Source organism: Vipera berus, assembly GCF_964194415.1.
Source record: "Vipera berus genome assembly, chromosome: 1".
NCBI lineage: Eukaryota > Metazoa > Chordata > Lepidosauria > Squamata > Viperidae > Vipera > Vipera berus.
This window is the reverse complement of record NC_138202.1, coordinates 300,386,108-300,410,224: the sequence shown is the minus strand read 5'-3', so window position 1 is coordinate 300,410,224 and position 24,117 is coordinate 300,386,108. Positions and strand designations below refer to the sequence as shown.

The 24,117-nt window shown below is 39.6% G+C and overlaps 1 protein-coding gene across 2 annotated transcripts in view; it reads left to right on the top strand.

The window, feature by feature from the left end:
• The first annotated feature begins 14,850 nt into the window (after nucleotides 1–14,850).
• The window catches only part of MOCS1 (molybdenum cofactor synthesis 1), a 38,773-nt gene continuing 29,506 nt past the window's right edge, over nucleotides 14,851–24,117 (top strand). For both annotated transcript variants that reach the window (XM_081312956.1, XM_081312957.1), the window contains exons 1-3: nucleotides 14,851–15,092; nucleotides 22,311–22,440; nucleotides 23,358–23,525. In XM_081312956.1, the coding sequence (XP_081169082.1) occupies nucleotides 14,928–15,092; nucleotides 22,311–22,440; nucleotides 23,358–23,525 (463 nt within the window). In that variant the 5' untranslated portion in view covers nucleotides 14,851–14,927. The remainder of the gene's footprint in view (nucleotides 15,093–22,310; nucleotides 22,441–23,357; nucleotides 23,526–24,117) is intronic.

Sequence of the window (24,117 nt, the reverse complement as noted above, 5' to 3'; positions counted from 1 at the left end):
TGTTAATCATGATTTTAACACATAACATACGGTTATATTGACATCTTATTAATCATCAGCTCATTATACTTAGAATTAATTTAGCAATATACTTTATTTTATAGGATTCTGAATCTGTCTACCTATCTATCTATCTATCTATCTATCTATCTATCTATCTATCTATCTATCTATCCATATAAAGTAATCTCTTTTATTTTAGAATGTAACTTCATTAGAACTGGAATTCTTAGATTTAAAAATAACCAAAAGAAAACTACTTATGTAGGACAGCCTGAGTTCAGTTGTACATTCTGCATTTCAACCTTTTCTAACCTGGCATTTTCCAGATGATATGGACTTCAACTCCTATAATTTTATATAGCATAGTCATTTGGAAGGCATCAGGTTGGAGAAGATTACTGTTTGATTGATATACATTTATGTGATCAAGCATTTTTAAAAGAAAATAGATACCATAATTTCTGTTCCCTAGTAATTACCTATTAGTTTTTGGCAGTAAAATAGTGAGATTGGGTTGAAGATGTGGTGATAAGACTATGCATTAGGCAGTGAAGTAACAATTTAAGGTCATAAATCTATCAGGCAAAGGCATAATTATAAATACTTTCTGAGTTGAAAGGAGGCAGATTTCCTTCCATTCACAGAGGTTTGCCTTGCCTGTGTTCATCGTTAGAGTCAAGCAAGGAACAAAGATTTTTCTCACAGACTGATGTATGGTCAGAATACAACAAAATGATGTTCCACCAAAGGAAACTTGCAGCCTGTGTCCAGACATGGTCATGATTTCCATGCTAGACTGTTTCAGTATCTGTCCACCTATGCCAGCTGCTTCTCTATGTAGCCAACTACTCCTCTACTTTTCTATTTTCCAATCCTTCTCCCCACCCATGGGGTAGAACACCCAGGTAGACAAGATACCTATGTAAGGTCAGGAGTGGTCAGACCTGATGCCACTTCTCAGTTGTGACTTGGGCCTGTAATGTCCATATATGATTCTCCAGGTGCCTCATTTTGGTCCTTGTCCTTGTCTGGAGAAGCATTACACTAGCTCTAAAATACATCAGTTACACAGAATAGCAAATGTGTTTTTAAAGTAATGAGCCGGGGATATGCTTTTAAGACTACAACAATCCAAGTACTAATGGATCAAATCTGCTTCACTCACTTATAGATGACAACGTGTTATGCGAGGGAGAGAAAAGCTTTCTTCAGTTCCTTTTTAATGAAGACAGTTGCAACCTTTGGTAAGTTTTTAACAAAACTACCTGAATAAAATTTTGATGCAGTCCATGTGATTTGATAAGCATGTTTACTTATTAATGAATTAGCTGGCTGGTCAGAGACAACACTGCTAGAGGAACCATATATGTGCAAACTAGCATTGGTGCCAATCTAGTTATACTTGCAATATTAACATTTTGCTCAGATTTTTTAAAAAAACACAATAAAATATGAATGTTAAAAAGAGGTATAGTCAGATCTAGGCCATCTAATTCCTGAAGCTCAGCATCGTTTACATGAAAATAATCTGGTATATGCTCTCAGCTTATGGCCAGTCACAATGTGATCAACAGTTTGATTTGGGACCCCGCAGTCACACTGAAAGGAGGATATTGTGCCACATTTATACTGTGGCTCCTCTCAACAGAAGCTGTATGAGGTGCAAATCCTATTCAGAATTGTCCATTGCTGATGTGGTAATTCAAAGCCTGGCACTTTTTCATGGGGTCTGCAAGGTCGCGTGGTCGCACAGAGAGACGGACACTTGAGCTGGGTAGCACTTCTTTATTTGGATCAGGAATGAAGCTGGGGCAAAGGGGTTTACCTGGCGTCTTTTATACCTGCCCAGGTGAATGGTGACCAATAGATTTGAACCTGGGCTTCCCGCCAGTGCAGGTGGCCAATGGATTTAAACCCTGGCTTCCCGCCAGAGCTGACCATGCCTGGGGCTGTCAACGACTCGCTCTATTCAGGCTTTCCCGCCAAAGCGGTTATAGCCTGGAGCTGTCCAGCCCCCTGCTGTGCTGGTATTTCCGTGTGTGCTTAACAGCATACACTACAGGGTCATTTATATGTCTTCTTATGTCTGAATGTTCAGCAAGTCATTGGGAAGCTATGTTAAAGTTGTTGAGCAGATGTTGTGTAAGTGCCAGTGGGGGTTTCCTAGGTTTGAGCCTTCCATTTGATAAATGAGGAAGGTTGGCCTGCACCAGTAGGAGTAAGTTGTTCAATCATTTTTTTTCTGTATTCTCTCACTAGTGCATCTTGCATTTATTTGTAAAGCTGGTGATGCTGTATGGTTGAGTATAGGAAGCCAGCAAGCCAGCCAAAGCAAAGGTAAGAAAAAATGAACATTCAGAGTGAAAGAAAAACCAGGGGTGAAGCAGAATCTTACAAAAACCTAAAATAATACAGCAGGAAGGTCCTCCATCTCCCCAAGTTCAAAGCAAAACTTAGGAGTATAACTGTATTCAGTGAGCCTTGAAAACCTGTTTAAAAAGGTAGATATGTGAAATGGCTAAATGTTACCAAGAAACACAATTAGACTTGTTTAAGAAAACCATAGTGATAGGCAAAGGCTGTGTCTGGCTATCTTTATTAAACATATCAAGATATGAATCTCTGCATGATCTCTTCGGTTTTGGTGGTTTACATAGGAAGAACAAAAATTATTCTCCCTTTTTTTGACTACACTGGTAAGTTTAACAACTGGGTACAATAGCATCAGAACAACATGCAAGTAATGCAGTTTCTGTTCATAAACAGAAATTACTGCAATGTGGCTATATTAATATAAAATGTCAAATTTCAAATATGATCTTTTTTCCTTAAAAAGAACACTAGCAATGTGTTTCCCTAGAAGCAGTAATATTTTGAATGAAAATATTACACACTTAGGTAGTTGTGGGACAGCAAGTGGATAAATAAATGCAACAGAATACAAATCCTATTCATATAGATAGGGAGTTTTGTCAAAGAGGGAGAAATATTTGTTCCTTGAGACAGGAAAAAAGCAATTTCTATGGATATTCTAGATGCAAAGAACATTAGTTCCCTCAGTTGGTGGAAATGAAAACCTGACCAATACAGAAAAGTTTATGGCCCTAAAATGAAACATTTTATAAAAGATTATAAAGTTGGTGATAAGTGCATGCACAGGAAAATGGAAGAATATTCAATTTGTAGGCAGATTATATGACATTTAAAAAAAACTATTCAAAAGTTGCACTTTAATTGTTCTACTTTTAAAAGAAATGTTCTATTTATGAAGAGATAGAAACAACCCTCCAACTAATGTCTGTTATCATTTTGATTTGTTAGTTACGGATATGGATAAAATTGATGCTGAGGGGTCCGATCAACTAGCCTTCCTATTTTATTTATCAGTCAAATCAAATTTAACATGATATGATTCATATTGGAGAATAGAATAGAATAGAATAGAATAGAATAGAATAGAATAGAATAGAATAGAATAGAATAGAATAGAATAGAATAGAATAGAATAGAATAGAATAGAATAGAATAGAATAGAATAGGTCTTCTAGTCCAGCCCTCTGCTCAAGTAGGAGAAGCTATTTAATTTAATAATATTTAATAATATTTATACCACCTGAGCTATACCACCTCAGACAGGTGGTTGTCTAGTGTATTCTTAAAAATCTCCAGTGATGGAGTGCCCACGATTTCTGGAGGCAAGCTGTTCCACTGGTTAATTGTCCTCACTGTCAAGAACTGTCTCCTTAAGTCCAGGTTGCTTCTCTCCTTGATCATTTTCCAGCCATTGTTTCTTGTCCTTCCCTCTGGTGCTCTGGTGAACAACCTGACCCCCTCTGCCTTGTCACAGCCCCTCAGATGCTGGAACACTGCTATCATGTCTCCCCTATTTCTTCTTTTCTTTAGACTAGCCAGACCCAAGTCCTGCAGCCGTTCTTCATATGTTTTAGTCTCCAGGTCTTTAATCGTCTTAGTTGCTCTTCTCTGAATTTTTTCCAAACTCTCAACATCTTTTTTGTGATATGTTGACCATTTGAGATTTGAGCTTCATTTGATTTAGTATCCCCTAAAGTCAAATGCAAGATATTTCTTCTTGAGATTCAATTTCAAAAATTCAAATACAGATTATAATGTACTTTTCTGCCCTGAGTATTTACTGTCCTGATTGTCAGTCATAGCATACCAACTTTAGACCTGGCAAGCAAACTCCTATATAAGGATGTTGCAGAAGGATGTCCCATAATAGGTCTCAGAATGAGGTAAACTTCCAGGATATACTTCCTGGCAGTGCCCTAATCATCCTGAAGAGAGCGCCAGATCTGCACATAAGTAGACTTGGAGGACTAGAGCTTTTGGTAGATAAGGCAAGCTCTAGTAGAGCAAAGCAGACAGAGCAGAAGAGCAGAATAAGTGGCGATTGTGGTCAACAGACTCAGCTGGGTCATCATGGCACAAAGCTGGCACCAAGAGAGAGGCCAGCTGGCTGGGTAGATCCAGTTCCTGCAGAACTCTCAGACTGGCAGAGAAGGCAGGCTGGCAAGTGGACTGACATGTGAGGAGAAAGACAAACAACTGTGCTACATGCAAAAAGGGGCAGGGTGTGATGCAGCTGGCACAGGGGGGCAAACAGCTCTTGCTTTCCTGCTTCAAAACAAGTCAACATTCTCAGAAGCTGCAAATGTTGTGACAAGGGCCTAGAATTAGCATTTTAGTTCTGTTTCCAAAGACAGCAGCAGAATAAACCTGAAGAGAGAGGCTGATTTCCAACACCTTAGAATGTTACTACCTTACTTGATCTGCTGTATAACCTCTCTCTTAGAATGCTGGTTGGTAGACACAACAAGCCACCATGATGAATGAGATCATGCTACATCTTCATGCCCATTAAACTAGGAATATCGCTCTGCCTTCCTCTAAAAAATGAGGAGTTTGTCAATCAGTGACAGTAGGGCTTCCCTTTTCACCATTGCCTGTTGCCAACTGTGAATCTCCTGGACACCCCTGACCATCTAACCATCGTTTCAGAGAGGTGTTTCTCCCATACAATGTTCCCTTTGGATGAGAGTAATTTGCCAGCTAACATGCATAGCTCTCTTCTAACAATGTTCTGATATCCCCACTCAACCACTGCAGTATTGCAGTTTCCAGACCTGGGAAACTGGCCAAAACTAAACTTTCCATCTGCCCTTCCCAAAACGGTCAGTCCTGTGAGAGGCCATCACCAGTTTCTTCCACAGCAATTTGTCATTTTTCTTGCTTTGTAGTTTTCCATGATTACTACTAGGTGGTCCACATTACCAGCAATGCCTGGTTTTATGGTAACCTTTTCCATCATCTGAGACGATCAGATAAAGCATGTGAGGAAACTAGTGAACGTACTTTACCGCATTGACCATGTTGTCAACATGGTCAAAGTGATCTTGCTTCCAAAGCCTCCTCACACTACGTGCTCTGAAGGTGTCATCATATGCAAGGTCTAATGTGTTCTTGGATTACTCTCGGGTTCATCTCATGCCACAAGGTCTCTGACACCCTGAGGTGTAACTGTTCATTATACCTTTAAACAACAGAAATATTCTGAGGGACAAGGGAAACACTTTATACATCAGTTTGGGCTTTTAATCCCCCCACACTCTCTCCCTCCCTCCCTCCATCCTTAGTAATGATATTTCTATAAAGCCTTGACAAAGGTATATACAATGTTAATATATAAGTAACAGAATAATTAAATGCTACTTAAAGCATCACTAAAATCCCATGAATTTTCTTGCATTGGAGAAACAGGAATGAAAGCTTTGTTGTGATTTACAGGTCAATGACTCCACCTAGCTGTTATGCAGCTTTTTGCTTGTTTTAAGCACTGAGAACAATAATAGTATTTGAGCACATGAAGGAAAATTATGTCTGTAGTTTTCCTGTGGCTATTCTTCCCAAAATTGTTGTGAGGTTTTATTTATTTGAATCCATGTCAAAAAAAAAAAAAAGATTTACACATAAAAATTTGCACATCAAGTAAAGATATCTAAGATTCCTATTGTGCAGACATTGAGTAAGTCAATTAGAGCTCATGTTCATGAAATCCATCAAACAGATTGTAGGCTTGAGAATGCAGATTCAAATTTTAGCAAAAAGAAAAATATTTTCAGCATTGTTCACTCCAAATGCTGGTTCAGCAGCAGCTTTTAGCAAGTTGCATTTTTTTGTCTCACTTCCACTGATATCACTAGATCAGGAAATCAACTTCATAGGAAGACTAGAACTAATTTATTCAGACAAGCTAAAAAAATGAATCTTGCAAATCTGATTGCATGACGTTTTCCCTCCTTCTTGATACAGGGGTGTCAAACTGCTGGCCCATGGGCCAGATGTGTTATGGTGAAACCGCGCCCACCCCATTGCCAGCAATGGAAAAAAAGTTGTGATACACCATGACACGTCACGTGATGTTGCAAGTTTGACACCCCTGCCCTAATGTATTAAAGAGGCATTTGCTTGAACCAATTCCATACATTATTTTGTTTCCCAGTATTTACATAATGTGTCAGCCCTTTTTGCCTAGATTACAGTTTTTGCATATTTCTATCACAATCTCTCGACATAATAGCATCAATATTGGTTAGCAGACATGGACTTAGATCACCAGATGTAACTACCTAATTCAGCTTCCTGGGTCAGTCGTTATTGTTCAGTCAATTATACCTCGTGTGGATTAAATGGGGTGGAATAACAGACAGTGTAACTGGTTTGTGCATATTTTGTAAAATATTTGGAAGAACAATTTCAGCTCTCAAGCAAATGCAACACTTCTCTGCAATTGAATAAAATAACCAAACTTTTTTCAGGCTTTCACACATGCCTGAAATCAAGGAAACTGTTCAAAATGATTCTTTCAAAATGTCTTTGAATCATGCAGACCCCTACCAGGTATTTTGTTAGGAAAGTGATATTCTGCCATTTCTAGAAAAAGGATTAGTTGGTGATCACAAAAAATATGACATGCAGGAGTAACGTTCTATTTTGGGATTATTGGGTAGCTACTGCATATTGATTATCAGTCAGGTTGGTTTAACGGCAAGTTAGAAACAAATTTTAAACATTTGTGAGGTTTATATACTGATTTTCCCCAGGAATACAAAGAGATACATATCACTTCCTCTAGGTTGTTGTTTTTTCCATAAACCCTGTGACTAAAAGAAAGTAGCTGGTCAGTTTTTATGAGTGTTTCGAGAGATTTATCCTGTTGATGGACAAAGTGGGTCCCAACCTATCTGCAGAAATTCTTTCAACCTTCAGTTGAGTTGAAAATAATAAAGAGAATCTCTTTGAAGTGAAGAAAATGATCAAGGTTAAGCTGACATAAACCTCTGACATAATTGCAGTCAATCTAAGAAAGCAACTGAACAATTTGGCATAGGGATTAAGCACCAAAAACCTGAGGGTGGGGAGAATCCCTCTGATCTCAAAAGAATATATAATTTATATAATCTCTCTCCTCTCTCTCTCTCTCTCTCTCTCTCTCTCTCTCTCTCTCTCTCTCTCTCTCTCTCTCTCTCTCTCTCTCTCTTCTCCTCCCCCCCCAGTGTGTGTGTGTGTGTGTGTGTGTGTGTGTGTGTGTTCTCACTAGAATGTATAAACAATGAAGCAAGAGTATGAAAACAAGAAGAGAATTTCCAATCCATGTGGAAACAAAGAAGGGAAGCAGAGAGAGGAGAGACATTTAGAAACATTTTTCATACCAAAGTTTCTGTCACAGCCACCAGCTATAATATTCTTATAAGCACAGAGGATTTTGAATAAATTCTCCCTTTTCCTGTCCCTTCCAAATTTGCTAAATTTAAAGACCTAACTTGCTTTATTTAATGTGAAGGAGGCCAGGTATGCAGGCTACCAGAAACTATAGTTAATAAACGGCAGTTAATAAACATCATGTATTACTTTAAGAGTTTTTCCCTGAAACACCACAGCATATTAAAAAAAACAACCTCTGTTCTCTCATAAGTCAGTCACATGATTGGGAAACTAGCAAACATTGAGTATTCCGGTCAAATTTATCACTAATGTACTGTTAAAGGCATGTGATCATCCAACTAAACTAGAAAACAGACAAGAGTGGGGTTTTTTTTAATATTGAGGAATTAAATCTCCAAAGAAATCTTGAAAAGAGAAGAAAAATGAGCCTGATAGCTCTGAATGTCCAAGCAGTCACAAAAGGTCAGAAGAATTAAAAAAAACAACAGTGAATCAGATTTTTCTTTCTTTTCCTTTCCTTTCTTTTCTTTTCATTTTCTTTCCATGTATCACATATTACTACTGAATACTATTTTTTGAGCAATAGGACTGAATTTATAAGAAAAATAACTCACTAGACTGGGTGAACATACATGCCACTGCTCTGTTATGTTCATAGCAAAAAGAAGTGAATATAAACTTGTAATTACAAAGACTCACAGCAAGACTACAAGCTAGTAGTGCCTTTAGCAATCATTGAAATTCACTTTCTACAGCCCAATTAAAAAGAGAGTTGTGAGACAGCAGAACATTCTGAGAACTGCCCATGATTGTCCACAATCTGTATTTCACAATATCTACTATGATGAAAAAATAATGCAATTTGGATATAGAAGTTGAAGAAGGAATTTAAAAATCAGAGTGAATTCATTTAAAGTGCTGGTACTTACCTTTAAAGCCCTACATGGCCTAGGCCCGGGATATTTGCAGGACCGTCTGCTGCCGGGGACGACTTCCCATCGCCCAGTGCGCTCACACAGAGAGGGCCTCCTCAGGGTGCCGTCGGCCAGACAATGTCGGCTGGCGACCCCCAGGGGGAGGGCCTTCTCTGTGGGAGCGCCAGCCCTGTGGAACCAACTCCCCCTTGAGCTCCGGATGGCCCCGGATCTCCGGTCCTTTCGACGCAACCTCAAAACTTTCCTTTTTCATCAGGCTGACCTGGATTGACGACGGGTTTTTAAAATGTTTTAATTTTTAATTGTTTAGTTAATTTATTTTGGGGCTGTTTGTTTAATTTCTTTTAACTTTTGTATTGTTGTTTTAATTGTTGTTAGCCGCCCTGAGTCCTTCGGGAGATAGGGCGGCATATAAGTCCCAAAAATAAATAAATAAATAAATAAATAAATAAATAAATAAATAAATAAATAAATAAATAAATTTCAAAGCTAATTTCTGCTGAATAAAAGTTAATAAGTGGCCCAGGACATTAATCTAGCAGTGACAAAATTGCCATTTTTATTTGTTAGCTACATGCCCTTGGCAACTCAAATAAGAGAGAAGAGGTACTCCATTTTCTTGACAGGAAGTGAAAACTAAGAGAGGTCACCATCAGGGGGTCTTCAAACTTGGTCCTTTTATGACTTGTGGACTTCAACTCCCAGAATTCCTCAGCCAATGTGATCGACATGTTATAACAACACAGAGGCACAAGGCAATGGAAAATAACTATGTCCCACAAAGTTTTGCAATATTCCTGACAGGATATGTGAAAGCATACTGAGTACCTTTACAACTGAAAGCAAACAAATATTGGCAGTTATCATGAACTAGGGCAGAGGAAAAAAATGCAAATCTACTACGGTAAATAGAATAGCTTCTGCCAAAAACCTAGACAGAATGGACGGATTTGGAAGAACAAGAAAAAATGGGTCAACAATGCTTCATGAAGACCTTGCATCAGGTCACCAAGGGCAGTGTCTGTGTGTTTGTGTGTGTGTAATCAGCTTCTTGACTGAAAGAATTGAGAATCAGAGTTTTGGAGGAATTTGATGCAAGAACCACTATGCTTTATTTGTAGTTCATTGAGGAACAGAATAATGGGTCTAATTTCTTCCATCTGTTTTATTTGCGGGATCCAGAAAAAAATCCAGTTAAGTAGGACTCTGGGCTTTGGACGTGCCTATCAGTTGGTGAACTCACAATTATAAATAGAGGTGCCCATAGCTTTTCAATTGCATGTTGCAAAAAGAGGTAAGAGGCAGATGAAGAAATGACATCGGCTTCGTTCATGAAGAAATGACAGGAGATTAGAAGCCAGTTTCAATGTGGCTAGGACAAGATTGTGTTCATTATTACTCTAAGACTTGACACTTGTTCTAATTTAGGATACTGGCTTTTCCACTGTTCATATTTCCCACACTTGTAGACAAGTGTTACAAGTTTATACTATGGTCATTGTTGCTTGTCGCTATTTTTCCTAACTGACTCTTGTTGCTCCTGGCACTGGTTATCACTTTCAACAATACGGTGGCAACCATAATTCTACTTTCAGGCTTAGTTGCAAAATAAAAAAGCTGTTCTGAGATTGCTGTAAAAAGTGGTGAACGGCTGCCATCAGCTTTGCTATTGGTTTTGTAACCTTCCTACTGGGGACAGTTTCAATTGCTTGCTAACATCAAGCAACATTTTATTAAAAAGAATGTTAGCAATTATATAGCAGCATTACTTGTTATGGTCCCAGTGTGCCTGAATATTTAACTGACATTTGTACAAATCTCTTGTAATAGTCCACAATAGTCCATCAGCTCATTGACAACACATTGATTTTATAACAATCCCATTTGACTTGATAAATGTTTTACAGCCTCTAAAGGCATGTTTTGACTAGTTAAAATCCTCAATCGGTACAAGGTGTTTCTGGCCACTCTGCCTCTTTATGTAATCAGTTGCATTGTTCAGTATACACATAACTCATTTATATTAGCCCAATAATTGATTTATATCACCCAATATAGAATTATAGGCTATATAAACAATGCAATGTCTAATTTGCTAATGAATTTCCAGGTTTCTCCAGAATTGAAGGAAAGGTGCTGGTCATATTCTGTAAATTGATGGGAGATCAAGAGACTTGTATATATTCAGTTTCTCCTGCCATATTAAGTACTTATTAGCATTTAACAAATACTTTCCTTTTTAGTGGAACCAACAACTCTGGTATAGGTTCTTCTTGCAGATCAGTCCAAAAATCAAACCACTTCGCTCCCCACCCCACCCGTCCTCAGGGCCACCCACCACTTCTACAGCCCCTGCAGATTGCCCAAGTGGCCCAACAGTCCCATGCCCCCACTCGCATCATCTGTGCATGACAGGGCACAAGGGCAGAGTCTTGTTAAACTTTGCCCGGCTGCCATGTCCTTGGCTGCACTGCTCCACATGGGCCGTGCCCAGGGGCAGCTCTCCTCTGGGGGGCTGCTGGTGAGGAGGGGCCATGGGGGGAGGTGGGGCTCGGGCGACAGCACGCGTACCCACAGAGTGGGCTCTGACTGCACCCATGCCATAGGTTCGCCACCACTGTTCTATATGTTCTTTTCTGTGATTCCTTTGAATCTCGGGACTTGGATAGCTCCTAAAGCTGTATATGGTCATCTAAAGTACAATAGCCCATGAGCTCAATTCCCAGTAGACAATATGAACCCCACAGAGTAAGATTTGGCTACATATGTCTGATGATTCCCAATAGGGCTGAATCTGGTCACATACTGTCCCCTGGTGGTCAGTGGTCAGTTCCTGTACTTTACTATGGCAGTAGAAAATGAGATAAGGAAATATCATTACACATCATTAAATCAATAGCCTCTTCCAAAAGTATCTTCTAAATGACAATATATTTGTACAGTTATAAAATTCATTGCTGAAAAGAAATACCAGAGAAATGCAACCAAAGCATATTCAGGTAGTACTCAGTTAACAGGACCAAGAACTTTGTTACTAAGTAACATGGTCATAAAGCACAAAGTCATGTGACCAGGCTGATTTATGATGGCAGTTCCAGCATTTCCAGTTGTAGGAGTTTGGAGAATCCTGTGCAGTTGTGAAGCACAAAATCCTATTACTGCCATTTGGGACCTCTTTCAGTTTCCCATTGATTTTGGTTGTCAGAAGCTGGCAGTGAAAGATGCCCAGTGGATTACAGGTCCGAAGCTTGGCAACTTCAAACCGTTTGGACTTTGGCTGGGGAGTTTTGGGAGTTCAACTCCACATATCTTAAAGTTGACATGGTTAAAAACACAGCTCAGAAGAACAGTGTGGTCAATGGTAGCAAATGCTAAAAAGGTAAAGGTAAAGGTTCCCCCGCACATGCGTGCTAGTCGTTTCCAACTCTAGGGGCCGGTGCTCATCTCCATTTCAAAGCCGAAGAGCCAGCACTTGTCCAAGGATGTCTCCGTGGTCATGTGGCCGGCATGACCAAAGGTGCACGGAATGCTGTTACCTTCCCACCGTAGTGGTCCCTATTTTTCTACTTGCATTTTTACGTGCTTTCGAACTGCTAGGTTGGCAGAAGCTGGGACAAGTAACAGGCGCTCACTCTGTTACGCGGCACTCGGGATTCGACCTGCCAAACTGCTGACCATTTGATCGACAAGCTCAGCATCCTAACCCACTGAGCCACCGCATCCCCCTTTAGCAAATGCTACTGAAGCCTCAAATGAGCAGGATAGCCTTGTGGGTTCTGATGGGGTTATCCATAAATGACAAATGTACTTTCTATTTCACATTCTGACTCCCAGTGTCTTAAAAAAAATAATTTCTCTCAAAATCCTCTGCAAGTGCAATCTGGCTTTCTCCAAAATGTTATTTTAAAAAAGAAGGTTGGAGAGTATTTGGATCCCTTTCAGTTACATGGAGGCGTAACCTCAGCAAAAAGACTTGCAGCTTTTGCTTGATTATCACTATCAAGAAAAGCCAATACCTACATTTACAGCGTTCCTTAATGTTTAATTGAAATCTGCTTCTGTGCCGTTTTCATCCATTAGCTGTATTTTTGCCTTTTAATTCAGTACAGATGAAGTCCTTTAACAATCTTCAAAAGTTGTTAAATAAAAGTTAAGACACAATGCTATCCGAATTAGTTTACAAATTGAATCCGATGCTATCTCAATTACTAATTAATGAATAATCAGATTAGATCTTGCGTTATATCAAAGCACAGGTAGTCCTCGAGTCGCGACCACAATTGAGCCCAAAATATCTGATGTTAAATGAGAAATTTGTTAAATGAGATTTGCCCCACTTTACAACCTTTCTTGCCACAGTTGTTAAGTGAATGACTGCAATTGATAAGTTAGTAACCCGGTTATTAAGTGAATCTGGCTTCCCCATTGACTTTGCTTGTCAGAAGGTTCCAAAAGGAGATCACATGACTTTGGGACGCTGCAAACGTCATAAGTGAGTCAGTTGCCAAGCATCTGAATTCTGATCACATGATCGTGGGGCTGCTACCAAGATCACAAGGGTGAAAAATGGTCATGTCACTTTTTTCAGTGCTGTTGTAACTTTGAATGGTTACTAAATGAACTGTTGTAAGTTGAGGACTGCCTGTATATCAATTTCTTTGCACTATTTCCAGTTTTATGTCCTTGACTAGCTGGTTTTCATCACATTTTTGTGATGCTCAGCATAAACCGGTTCTGCTGCAACCTGAAGCTTTTTACTTTACTTCATAAAGCATGTATTCTAAATCCCTTTCACACCTGCTCAACAAATATCCTTGAGCAACACACGGAAAAGAAAGAAATCTTCCTTAGGTTGCATATTTTTTAAATCTAATCAAGTGGAAAAGAATAGTCACAGAATTACACTGCAGAATGCCAATTGTTTATTATCAGAATAGGGTTGTGTGCACAGGAAACAGCAACACCATTTGGAAATTATTCTCAAAATATTGTGGGGGAAAACAAACTGCACAGATAAAAGTCAATGAATCACGTCAGGTTTACTGTGTTACCAGTTCCAGTCCTTTCTGCCAAGAATATAGGGGAGTCTTCCTAGCACAAGAGCATCATGATTTTAGTGTGTGTGTGTGGGGGGGTTCTTTCCTTTCAAGGGAGGAAAGGAAATTCCCTTATGTTTCCCTTTTCTGGTTTGATAACATGAAAGTAAATCCAGAAGGATCAGGCAATGGATAGCAAAATCTGAAGCACTAACAAGTGCTTCCAGAGAGGTCGATTCTAAATAAGAAAAATACTGCTTTAGTGCTGAAGGAATAATAGAAATCACTCTAAATTTAAGAGAGCAATTCATATGCACTTAAGAAAAAAAAGCTGATTTATAAACATTATTTTTACTTATTCCCCATCACTGTTAAACATCTGCTTCCACCAAAACTAATCCTGCTTCTGTCTTCTTTTCCTACACCATTTTCAATTCTTTTTAATTGCTCAATACAATTCAATTCCAACCCCTCCCCAAACTTCCCGTTTGTTTGTTATTAACCCCCCCCACACACACACATACACAAACATATATCCCTTTCTGCTAAGGAATTACGAGTGTAAGCCTTTTAGTGGCAATTAGCCACTAAATTAGACACCACTTGAATCCAAACAGGGACAGTCCCGCAGAAGGACTGGAGTTTTAACGTGTTGCAAGATTGCTTGGCTAACCCTATCCCTCTTTTCCCAAAACAGGCATCGGGGATTAAGAATGCCCACAAACGTAATCCCTGTTATCGGTCCCCATATATAAATGCCGGAAAATCCTTGTAATTTTCAAGAACGGTTCATTGTGGGGGTTTGACAAAACATGCTCTTCCGAAACTAAGAATAATGCACCCGCCCATTCCCCCCTCCTTTTCTCTCTCTCTCTTTTCCTTCTTTTGTTTCGGATAGCTGCTGCCAGAGAAAGTCGCCTGCAAACTGTTCGCCTCCCCTTATCTTTGAAGTCCTGGAAAGATAAAACTGAGGATGATCGCGCAAATTCTTACAGGTTGAGCAACCGCTAACCCAACTAGAAAATTATGCAACGACTCACGCGAAGGCCCTGAGCAGAATACAAATCCCGGCATGCCGAGCGGATTCTTCGACCACTATTGGTCGCTGGTTCCCCTCCTTCTCGGCACACGTGATTCCAGCCGGCTACTTCTGCGTTGGCCCGTGTTGGAGAGGTTGTGGGAAAGTGACTTAGCTTAGGCAAGAGGAATGGCATCCTTATCAGCTTTCAGGGTATCTCAGCGCGGGCGCCGGGGTTTGCTCCTCCATGGGGCCTTCCGAGTCCAGCTGAGCAGGAGCTGTCGGTCCGGGACACCGGTGAGACAGCAGCAGCAGCAGCAGCGGCAACACGCGTTGGAATTGCCCTCTGAACAGGTGAGGCGGGCGAGCAGAGAAGAGAAGGGACTTGTGCCTTGCACATAGTCTGGGTGAACGGCCAACGCTGCCTTTCTTAAGCCCTTGCAGTCCGATGGAAGTCTAATTGCGCCTCTTAGAAATACCTTGGGCCCTAAAGCGGGCAAATAACTTAAACCTGGAACAGCGTCTTTGACACAACCCGCGGCATATTTCGAAAGTGCATCAAGTAGGGAGGAGTTTAATTGGAATTCCCACAACATACTTGGATGGATTTGTTTCTCCCCCGGTTGTATGAACGAGGGGTATATCTGTGTTCAAGACATGAGGAGAAGCAAGAGAGATAGGAGAAGTGGTAAACTCTTTACAGTCCATGCATAGGGTGAACTGTCATTATTCAAGAAAGGAAAGTTTAAGCAAACAGTGGCATAATGTGTGAATTTGTTATAATATTAAACTTGCATGCTGCCTGACTCTCGACAACTCTGGGATAGCTCCCAACAATCGAACAAATTACAGTATCAATAAAATGGTAACAGTGGCAGGCTTGATGAAGCAAGGGATCTAATTTTCTCTTGCTGAAAGTCTGGGTCAGGGGTCTTCAAACTTGGTCCTTTTATGACTTGTGGACTTCAACTCCCAGAATTCCTCAGCCAGGCACGCTGGCTGAGGAATTCTGGGAGTTGAAGTCCACAAGTCATAAAAGGGCCAAGTCTGAAGACCCCTGGTCTGGGTAAAGAGCCAGGTTTTTAACTGCTCTTCTAAACAGCGGCAAAGTAAGAGACATCCAGTAAGAGCCATCAGTCTTGAGGGGAATGTTACTGAGGAAGTGTGCTTCTGGAGTCCTAAAAGTTGACAGTATTTAATCAAAGGATCTCTGAGCACACCAACCCTTCAGGATTGAATCACCTGAACTGATACTATGGGAGATGGGTGGTCCCTCAAGGCACTAGACCCTATGCCAGTGATGGCAAACCTTTTAGAGACCAAGTGCCCAAACTGCAACCCAAAACCCACTTACGTATCATTGGGTGCTGGGTGGGTGTGGCCCATTTTGTGGGCATGGCCCATTGGGTGGGCATGGCTGCAGTGGTAATGGCAGACTGGGTGGGACTAAAAAGTTCAAGCAATCAATTCCAACTTTGTGAGAACTTTTTTTTTCCTGTGAGAAGTTGAAATTGATCGATTGATTGAACCTTTTTTTTTTGTAGATGGCGGAGGCCTAAAGCAAAAGTTTTATAAAACCCAGCTGAAGGCCTAGGACTGGGGCAATGTCTCGCGTGCCCACAGAGAGGGCTCTGAGTGCCACCTGTGGCACCCGTGCCATAGTTCGCCACCACGGCCCTATATCATGTCTCCCAGAATTTACCATGCTTTTTTACCTAAGAAACATTACTGTAAATAGGAGTGGAGGTGAGGGTAGAGTACTTTCTGATGGGAAAAAAACCATGTGCATAGGAGTGCTTTCTTCTTACTCTTTGGGAGGCCGGTGTGCGGTGTAATTGGTTCACATGGTGTGGTAGGATGGAGGGTTTGTTGTCACTGTGTGTTGGGGGGAGAGCAGGGGGGGAGGCTCAGCTAATCTCAATGTACACATGTTGTACTTTGACAATAAAGGTTTATTATTATTATAAGACAGGTATTGGCACTCAGAATGAATTTGGAATTAAAGTCCCTGTGAATTAACAATACAGTAGCATGGAACAGAAGAATTTGAAAATTAGCAGAAGCAAGTGCTTACATGAAATCCTTACTCAGCACTTAATCCAAAAGTTCTGTATGGAACATTTCTTGAGGCGAGAGCTGCCACTCTGAATACGCTGACATTTAGAAAACAACAGAAATGAAAAACTACCCTTTGCTAATACAATTTTATCATTCTTGGGTTTGAAACTAATTCCCTTTGCAATTCTCATATAATTGTCAACTAGCTGAAGTTAGATAAGAAGTGAAACCAAATACTTCTCAAGGGTAAAGCAAGTTGAAAAAGGCTACTCAGAATAACATATTTAACTATTTGAAATTATGTTAAAATGATTTTTCAGGTTTAATAACTTCATTCTTTTTTTTCTTGATCTTCTTTGATAAGGTTTTGGGTTGATGTGATTAATGTGCTAGAATGAACTGGACTATTTGTGTCTTTTCAAGCGGGTATTAAGTTGATGTATTATCAACTTCTCGTATTTTGGTCTGAAGGTAAGATGGTATCTCTCTGACGTAATTTTACAAGGATGCTGTTGCATAATTACCTATAATCCTCCCAAAATCTTTTCCTGAATCATTCAGGGTAGAACTGTGTATACATTTCCTTTCAACAAATTGGAAGTTTGGATTTCAGCTCCCATATCCAAATAAAATAAAACTCACTTGTAAGGTAAAATAAAGACATAATAGTTTAAAATTCTTTAGCTACGTATTTCAATATGTGTGGCTTTCTCACTTATTGTAACCTTAGTCCCACATGTGGACTATGTTACTTTTGGCTTCAGCTCCACCCAATACTATAATGTAGTTTCCCCATTGCAGTTTAGAGAGCTGAGGCTGTGTAACTAGTGCCAGGTTTCAGTTTAAATGCCCACTATTTCATTGAGACAAAATGAACAAGCCAAAACAGCTGAGTCTTTTGGGGGGGCGGGGCAGATGGAGGGCCTGCTTTCCACATGCCCTAAATGGGCATTAGCACTTCATTTCTTACTAAAGAAAAAAATATACAAGTAGTCCTCATTAAGTGACCATATTTGAGATCAGCAACTCAGTTGTTAAGCAAAGCAGTCACTAAGTGAAAGTGTGACTGTGCTTATAATTTTCGGCTTTCTTTTGCTTTACAGATTTACAAAGGTTGTAAATGTAAGGTTTGGTTGTAAAGTTATTTTATGTGGAGAGACCTGGCCCATAGAATCGCCAAGAGTCAGACATGACTGAATAGCTAACACCATCAGCATCATGTTGTAACTGCAGATAGTTGCTAAAGACTCAGTGTTAACATACTTTAATGTGCTAGTATAAGTTAAGTATGTGCAAACATACTTAAAGGAGATAAAAGTTAATAGCAATAGCAATAGCACTTAGACTTATATACTGCTTCACAGTGCTTTACAGCCCTCTCTAAGCAGTTTACAAAGTCAGCATATTGCCTCCAACAATCTGGCTCCTCTTTTTACCATTTTACAGAAGGATGGAAAGCCTTTAAAACTCATAGACTGATACAGACTTATTTTTTATAATGTGCAAAATGTGGGAAATCAGATGTTCTTGAATTTCTCGTATAGGAATATTGATCAATTTCATAAGCATAAAGGAGGTTTGATGAAATGTTTCTCATGAAATGCAGTGATGGAAGGTTACAACTTATTCAGAAAAGAATTTATGCATTATATGTGAAAATCAAATCAAATAGAAATATATATATATATGGATGGATATATTTTACAAATTTTACAAATTTCTCACAATGTGCCTAACCATAATATGGTTTGCTTATTTCTGAGTTAGAGGATTGTGTGAATGAGGGCTATATGTGGGTTCCAAAAATGCAAAAAAAAGCATTAAAAATGGCAGCAAAGAGATAAGGGAAACTTTAAACTCTTCATTAGCTCTCTGGGTAGCTTGTATTAAATAGGAGTTATGTTCCCAGTGGAGCAGACCTGCATGCAACAAAAATTGCATTCATGTGTTAAAAGATATCAGGTCATTCTCTCATCCTTTGTGAAACCAATACTGTGTCAATAAGGCACTATACAATATAATGAACCCTGACAAGTTCATTCCTTGAAACATATTTTTCTTTGAAGAATAGACTGCCCCTATAATTGTAAAACTATTCTCAGAGTTTCACAGATGTAATTGTGTATTTGGAGCAAGCAGCTGGATTGGAAAACTACATATCTAAACCAATTTGGGGGGAAATTGTGCTCTGGATGTATTAGAATACCAATTCTAGAAACTGCAGGTAGCATGATCTATGGATTAAAGGTGCAAACAAGGATCAGAGAGTGGCAAATGCTTTAATTTCCTGTCTATGCCTCTCTGAGGATTCTGGTTGGCCATTATTGGTTTTGCAGTGATTTGCCTTAAGCAACCATCAGAATTTTTCCGAAGTTGCTTTTTAATATAGCAGACTAGAACAATTATTAAACAAGGGTGATCAAATTAGCTGTACTTCAGCTGAATTTAAATTCAGTTTTTTCTCCTGGTTCTATCCTACTCAGCTTTTAGAGTGCAGGCATCTAAATGTTATTCTAACACCATATATCTATGCCTAACATAGATTTCTGAGACTAGAATATCTTCAAGAGGTGCAACAACATAACTGTAATATTCATCTGTATAATAATGAAGTTATTGTAAGTCTTCCTGAATTATAAACTCCAGTGAATTAACTTTAAAACTGTATTTGTGAGGAGTAAATATCTGGACTTAAATCTTGACGGAAATTCTTTCTAAGGTTTGGGGTTTGGTTGGGGGGAGTAGGGCAGAGGAGTGATTCTCATACAAAATCTCATATTGATTGGAGCAGAACGGATCAGGGTAGAAGGCCATTCTAAAGATCCCAGCTCCACCTGAACAAGGAATTCCAGTGGTGTCTGATTCTGTTTGGTATGGTTCAGGGGTAGGCAACCTTGGCTCTTTTATGACTTGTGTACTTCAATACCCAGAATTCCTGAACCAGCCATGCTGACTCGGGAATTCTAGGAGTTGAAGTCCACAAGTCATAAAAGGGCCGAGTTTGAAGGTTCCTTAGCCAAGGTTCCTTATCCCTGTTAGATAGCCTAACTTTCTCTCTTCCTCCATACATTAGCCAGTTTGGTCTAATGGTTAAGGCACTAGGCTTGAAACTGGGAGATAGTGAGTTGTAATCCCTCCTTAGCCATGAAGCCAGCTAGGTGATCTTGGGCAAATCACACTCTTTCAACCTAACTTACACAGGGTTGTTGTTGTGAGGAAAATAAGAGGAAGATGTGTTGGATATGTTCATCACCTTGAGTTATTTATAAAAATTATAAAGGCAGGATAGATAAATAGATACACATTCATACTTTGGATGAACAAATAGTTGTATATTATAGGTATATTTAGTCCCTTTACCTTAGGGCAAAACAATTGATTTATTTCCCCCCCACACACACAACACAATTTCTTTGATTATTTTTCTCTGTGGTATTTATCTGCATTTAGTGTTGATAAAAAGATGAAGTTACTCAGTGGAGAACAGACAATAGTCCAGCAGGACATTATGTAAAGGTTATCTCAGGCTTTTTACATTTGTTTTTGAAAAATGCTGCAATAATAGCTGCCAACAAATCAAATATTTGACTTTCTCTTCTGTGCTCTGAAAAGTACTGTTTAGCGGGGCAAGAACAATATGCTTCTGAGATGAGCTTTCAGTATGAACATTTCAATATTAGCATTTCCTTTCTGCGCACGTTGTTTTGACCCTCGATACATGATAAGCAAAAAAATCAGCATTCTTTTGGAAATAATGTTAGAATTGCTGTCTCAACAATTTTTTCATGTTTGTATAACATCATAATAGTGATCTTTATTTGTTGCTGAGATGCTATAACTTGGCAGGACAGTGAAATGGAGCTTTAGGAAAACCTAATTAAAGGTTTCTGGGAACCCAAGAGGCTTCCCAGTAAGCACATTTCTTTTACATATATAGTAAATAGAGAAGGGTATCTATTGAAACAGAATGTCTGCTTAATTGCAAATAGGATTTTTTTTTCAAATCCAAAAGCTTAATTTGCACAGGAGAAAGCTCTACTTTATTGATAACAGTGAGCATTCATTGTCCAGAAAAGTAGCAAAAATTATCTAGACTTATTTGTCAAATAACAGAATAACCGAGTTGGGAGGGACATTGGAGGTCTTCTAGTCCAACCCCCTGCTGAAGCAGGAAATCCTATACTATTGTAGACAAATGGCTGTCCAGTCTCTTCTTAACAACCTCCAGTGTTGGGAGCACCCACAACTTCTGGAGGCAAGCCATTCCACTGATAAATTGTTCTCACTGTCAGGAAATTTCTCCTTCTAGGTTGGTTCTCTCCATGACTAGTTTCAATCCATTACTTCTTGTCCTGCCTTCAGGTGCTTTGATTGATGTTTTGATTGAATAGATCAGACATGTCAAACACAAGGCCCGGGGGCCGGATCCGGCCCGCAAAGTGGTTTCATGTGGCCCGCAAAGCCATCCTGGAAACAGTGAGGGAATGGCCCCCACTGCTTTGGCCCTGGCCCAGAGACCCTCCTTCTGCCAGAGACCCTCAGATCTGTCCCACTCCTGCCCAGGCCCCCATAGGCACCCTTGATGCGAACGATGTAGAGCTCGCCATGCCCACCCAGTAGGCCATACGCACTCTAGCCATGCCCACCCAGTAGGCCATGCCCACCCTGGCCATACCCACCCGGCCCCCTGAGGGCAACCGCAGTGCTGATGCGGCCCTCAATGAAATTGAGTTTGACACCCCTGGAATAGATTAATGTTCTTTTCTTTGTGACAGCCCTTTAAATATTAGAACAATGCTATAATGTCACCCGGAGTCCTTCTTTTCCCTACACAATTCCTGCAACTGTTCTTTGTATGTTTTAGTTTTTAGGCCCCTAATCATTTTTGTTGATCTTCTCTGCACTTTTTCTAGAATCTCAACATCTGTTTTGTAACGTGCCAACCAAAACTGGATGCAGTAGGCTAAGTGAGGTCTTAATAAAGTGTTATAAAGTGGTATTAGCACTTCACGTGATCTTGATAATAAATAACCGTGAAAAGAAGGGAACAAAATCCATTATTGTGTTATCCATTAACTTTACTCCTAAATGTAATTAAGATATGAAATATCCCATAACTCCAGCAGGCAAAGTTCTTCCTGAAAAAAAAATGTCTGAGAGCAGAGAGTGATCTAGTCTGATTGGAGCAACTGGCAACAAGATCCTCTCTGGCATTTTTACCAGATACATCTCCTAAAGATTTCAATACCGTCCTAGATAATAAAGATATATTGATTATATTCATGACCACCTTCACTCTACCAGTTCTTATGTTGGTACTGACACTCTATTATCATGTAAGAATGCCATGCTTTTAAAATGCAAAGAAGCATGCAAATATTGGGTACTCTGGGCTGAGTTCTTTGCCTTTGCTTAATTTTATTCACTACTTCCTCCCATTCCTACTTTTGACAGAATCAACACATGTTCCATGAACTCTCAAAAAAGAGTAAAATTTATTTATTTATAACACAGGCAATTGCAGTCCCAAGAAGAACACGGTTCTTATCTGATGCTGCCCCTTTTTCTGATTTCCTGACTGATAGCTTTGGACGCCAGCATAACTACTTGAGAATCTCCCTAACTGAGAAATGCAACCTCAGATGTAAGTCTTTCTATTCTGAATATAAGCCAAGTTATAAAATGCAAAGTTTTGTTCTCATAACATTTCACTAGTGGACCTATGTTTAATGACTTATTTGCAGAATGCCACACACTGCAGTCCCAAAACTGTATTTGTTTCATTGATGCTGTTTCTCGTGCTGATGGAAGCTGTTTGGGCCAACAACTTATAGAACATTCTTTTCCTGCAGATTTAATTAGATTGTGAAATTAGAAGCAAAACTGTTGGATGAAACAAAAGAGCAGATGTGTTAAAACATATTCTAGTCCAACTTGTTTGGATAACATATCTTCTTTCCCTTGGAGCAGTTGGGAACCTGAAATGGTAAACCCTTATCACTTTCATTACCAAAGGAAAATACAGCAAGTTGGATTTGAATAAGTGCTGGCACTTTCTGGAATTGTCTCCTGTTCATCTGTTTTGGTTATGGAACACAGAAAAATATATAGATAACAAGAAGAAGACCTTAAAAGGCTATTTTTAATGACATAAACTTCTTGGAACTGTAGTCTAATTTGTCAGATGTATGTAATGAAGTGAATTTCTAATTCACAAAAATTACTGCAGTGTTCTACCTGGGAGCCCTACAAAAGTGCTAAATTTAAGGTGCCAGAATTCTCAGCCGTGGCCGTGTTTCCTGTAGAATTCCCATACAGCTGAAGTCTTCACATCTCAAGATCCCCAGGAGCTAGTTTCTTCCTGGGGTTGTAGCATATAAGGTGGCTATCTATAGGATATTGTGATGTGTAGGGTTTTTTTTTCATTCATTCACTCTGTGGGGTTTTTTGCAGATCATGGGAGAAAAAGAGAAAGCAAAATATTGTAACCTTATGCGGAAATAGTTTGCTTCTTATATTAGGAAACAAGCATGTCTTAACACTCTTGACTGCATGTTTCAGGTCAGTATTGTATGCCAGAGGAAGGAGTTCAGCTAACTCCCAAATCCGAATTGTTGAGCACCCAGGAAATCATCTCTCTTGCCAAACTCTTTGTGAAGGAAGGTGTGGACAAGATCCGTTTGACCGGAGGAGAGCCTCTTATCCGGCCTGATGTGGTGGCCATCATAGGTACACTTGTTATAGATACTGTATGTCACAATGCTGGCCTGTACTTTGAGAATTCAAGCAGATCTGTAAGTTTGCTCTGCTGTACAAAAATACTAGAGAGCCAATATCTTGTGATCCACATATATACCTGTGGATAATGCAAGACTTCTAGGTGACAAAGTGCACCTAAAAAAATCACATTCTGATTATCCATGGATGGGCTTATCCATCAATAGCAGTAGCACTTAGACTTATATGCCACTCCATAGTGCTTTATTAGCACTCTCTGAGTGTTTTACTATGTCAGCATTTTGCCCCCAACAATCTTGATACTCATTTTACCAACCTCAGAAAGATGGAAAGCTGAGTCAAGCTTGAGCTGGTCAGAATCGAACTCCTGGCTGTGGGCACATTAGCCTGCATATCGCATTCTAACCAATGCGCCCTCACAGCTATTATGTACAATAAGGAGTTCTGGTATATACTTGCAGATAGGCAGACCCTCTCATTTTTAACCAAAACACCATTAAGAATGCAAGTCAGGTGATGGACAACAGTGAAAAGGTAATTTCCTGGAAAGGAGGAAGCACATTCCAAACACAAGAGATAACAC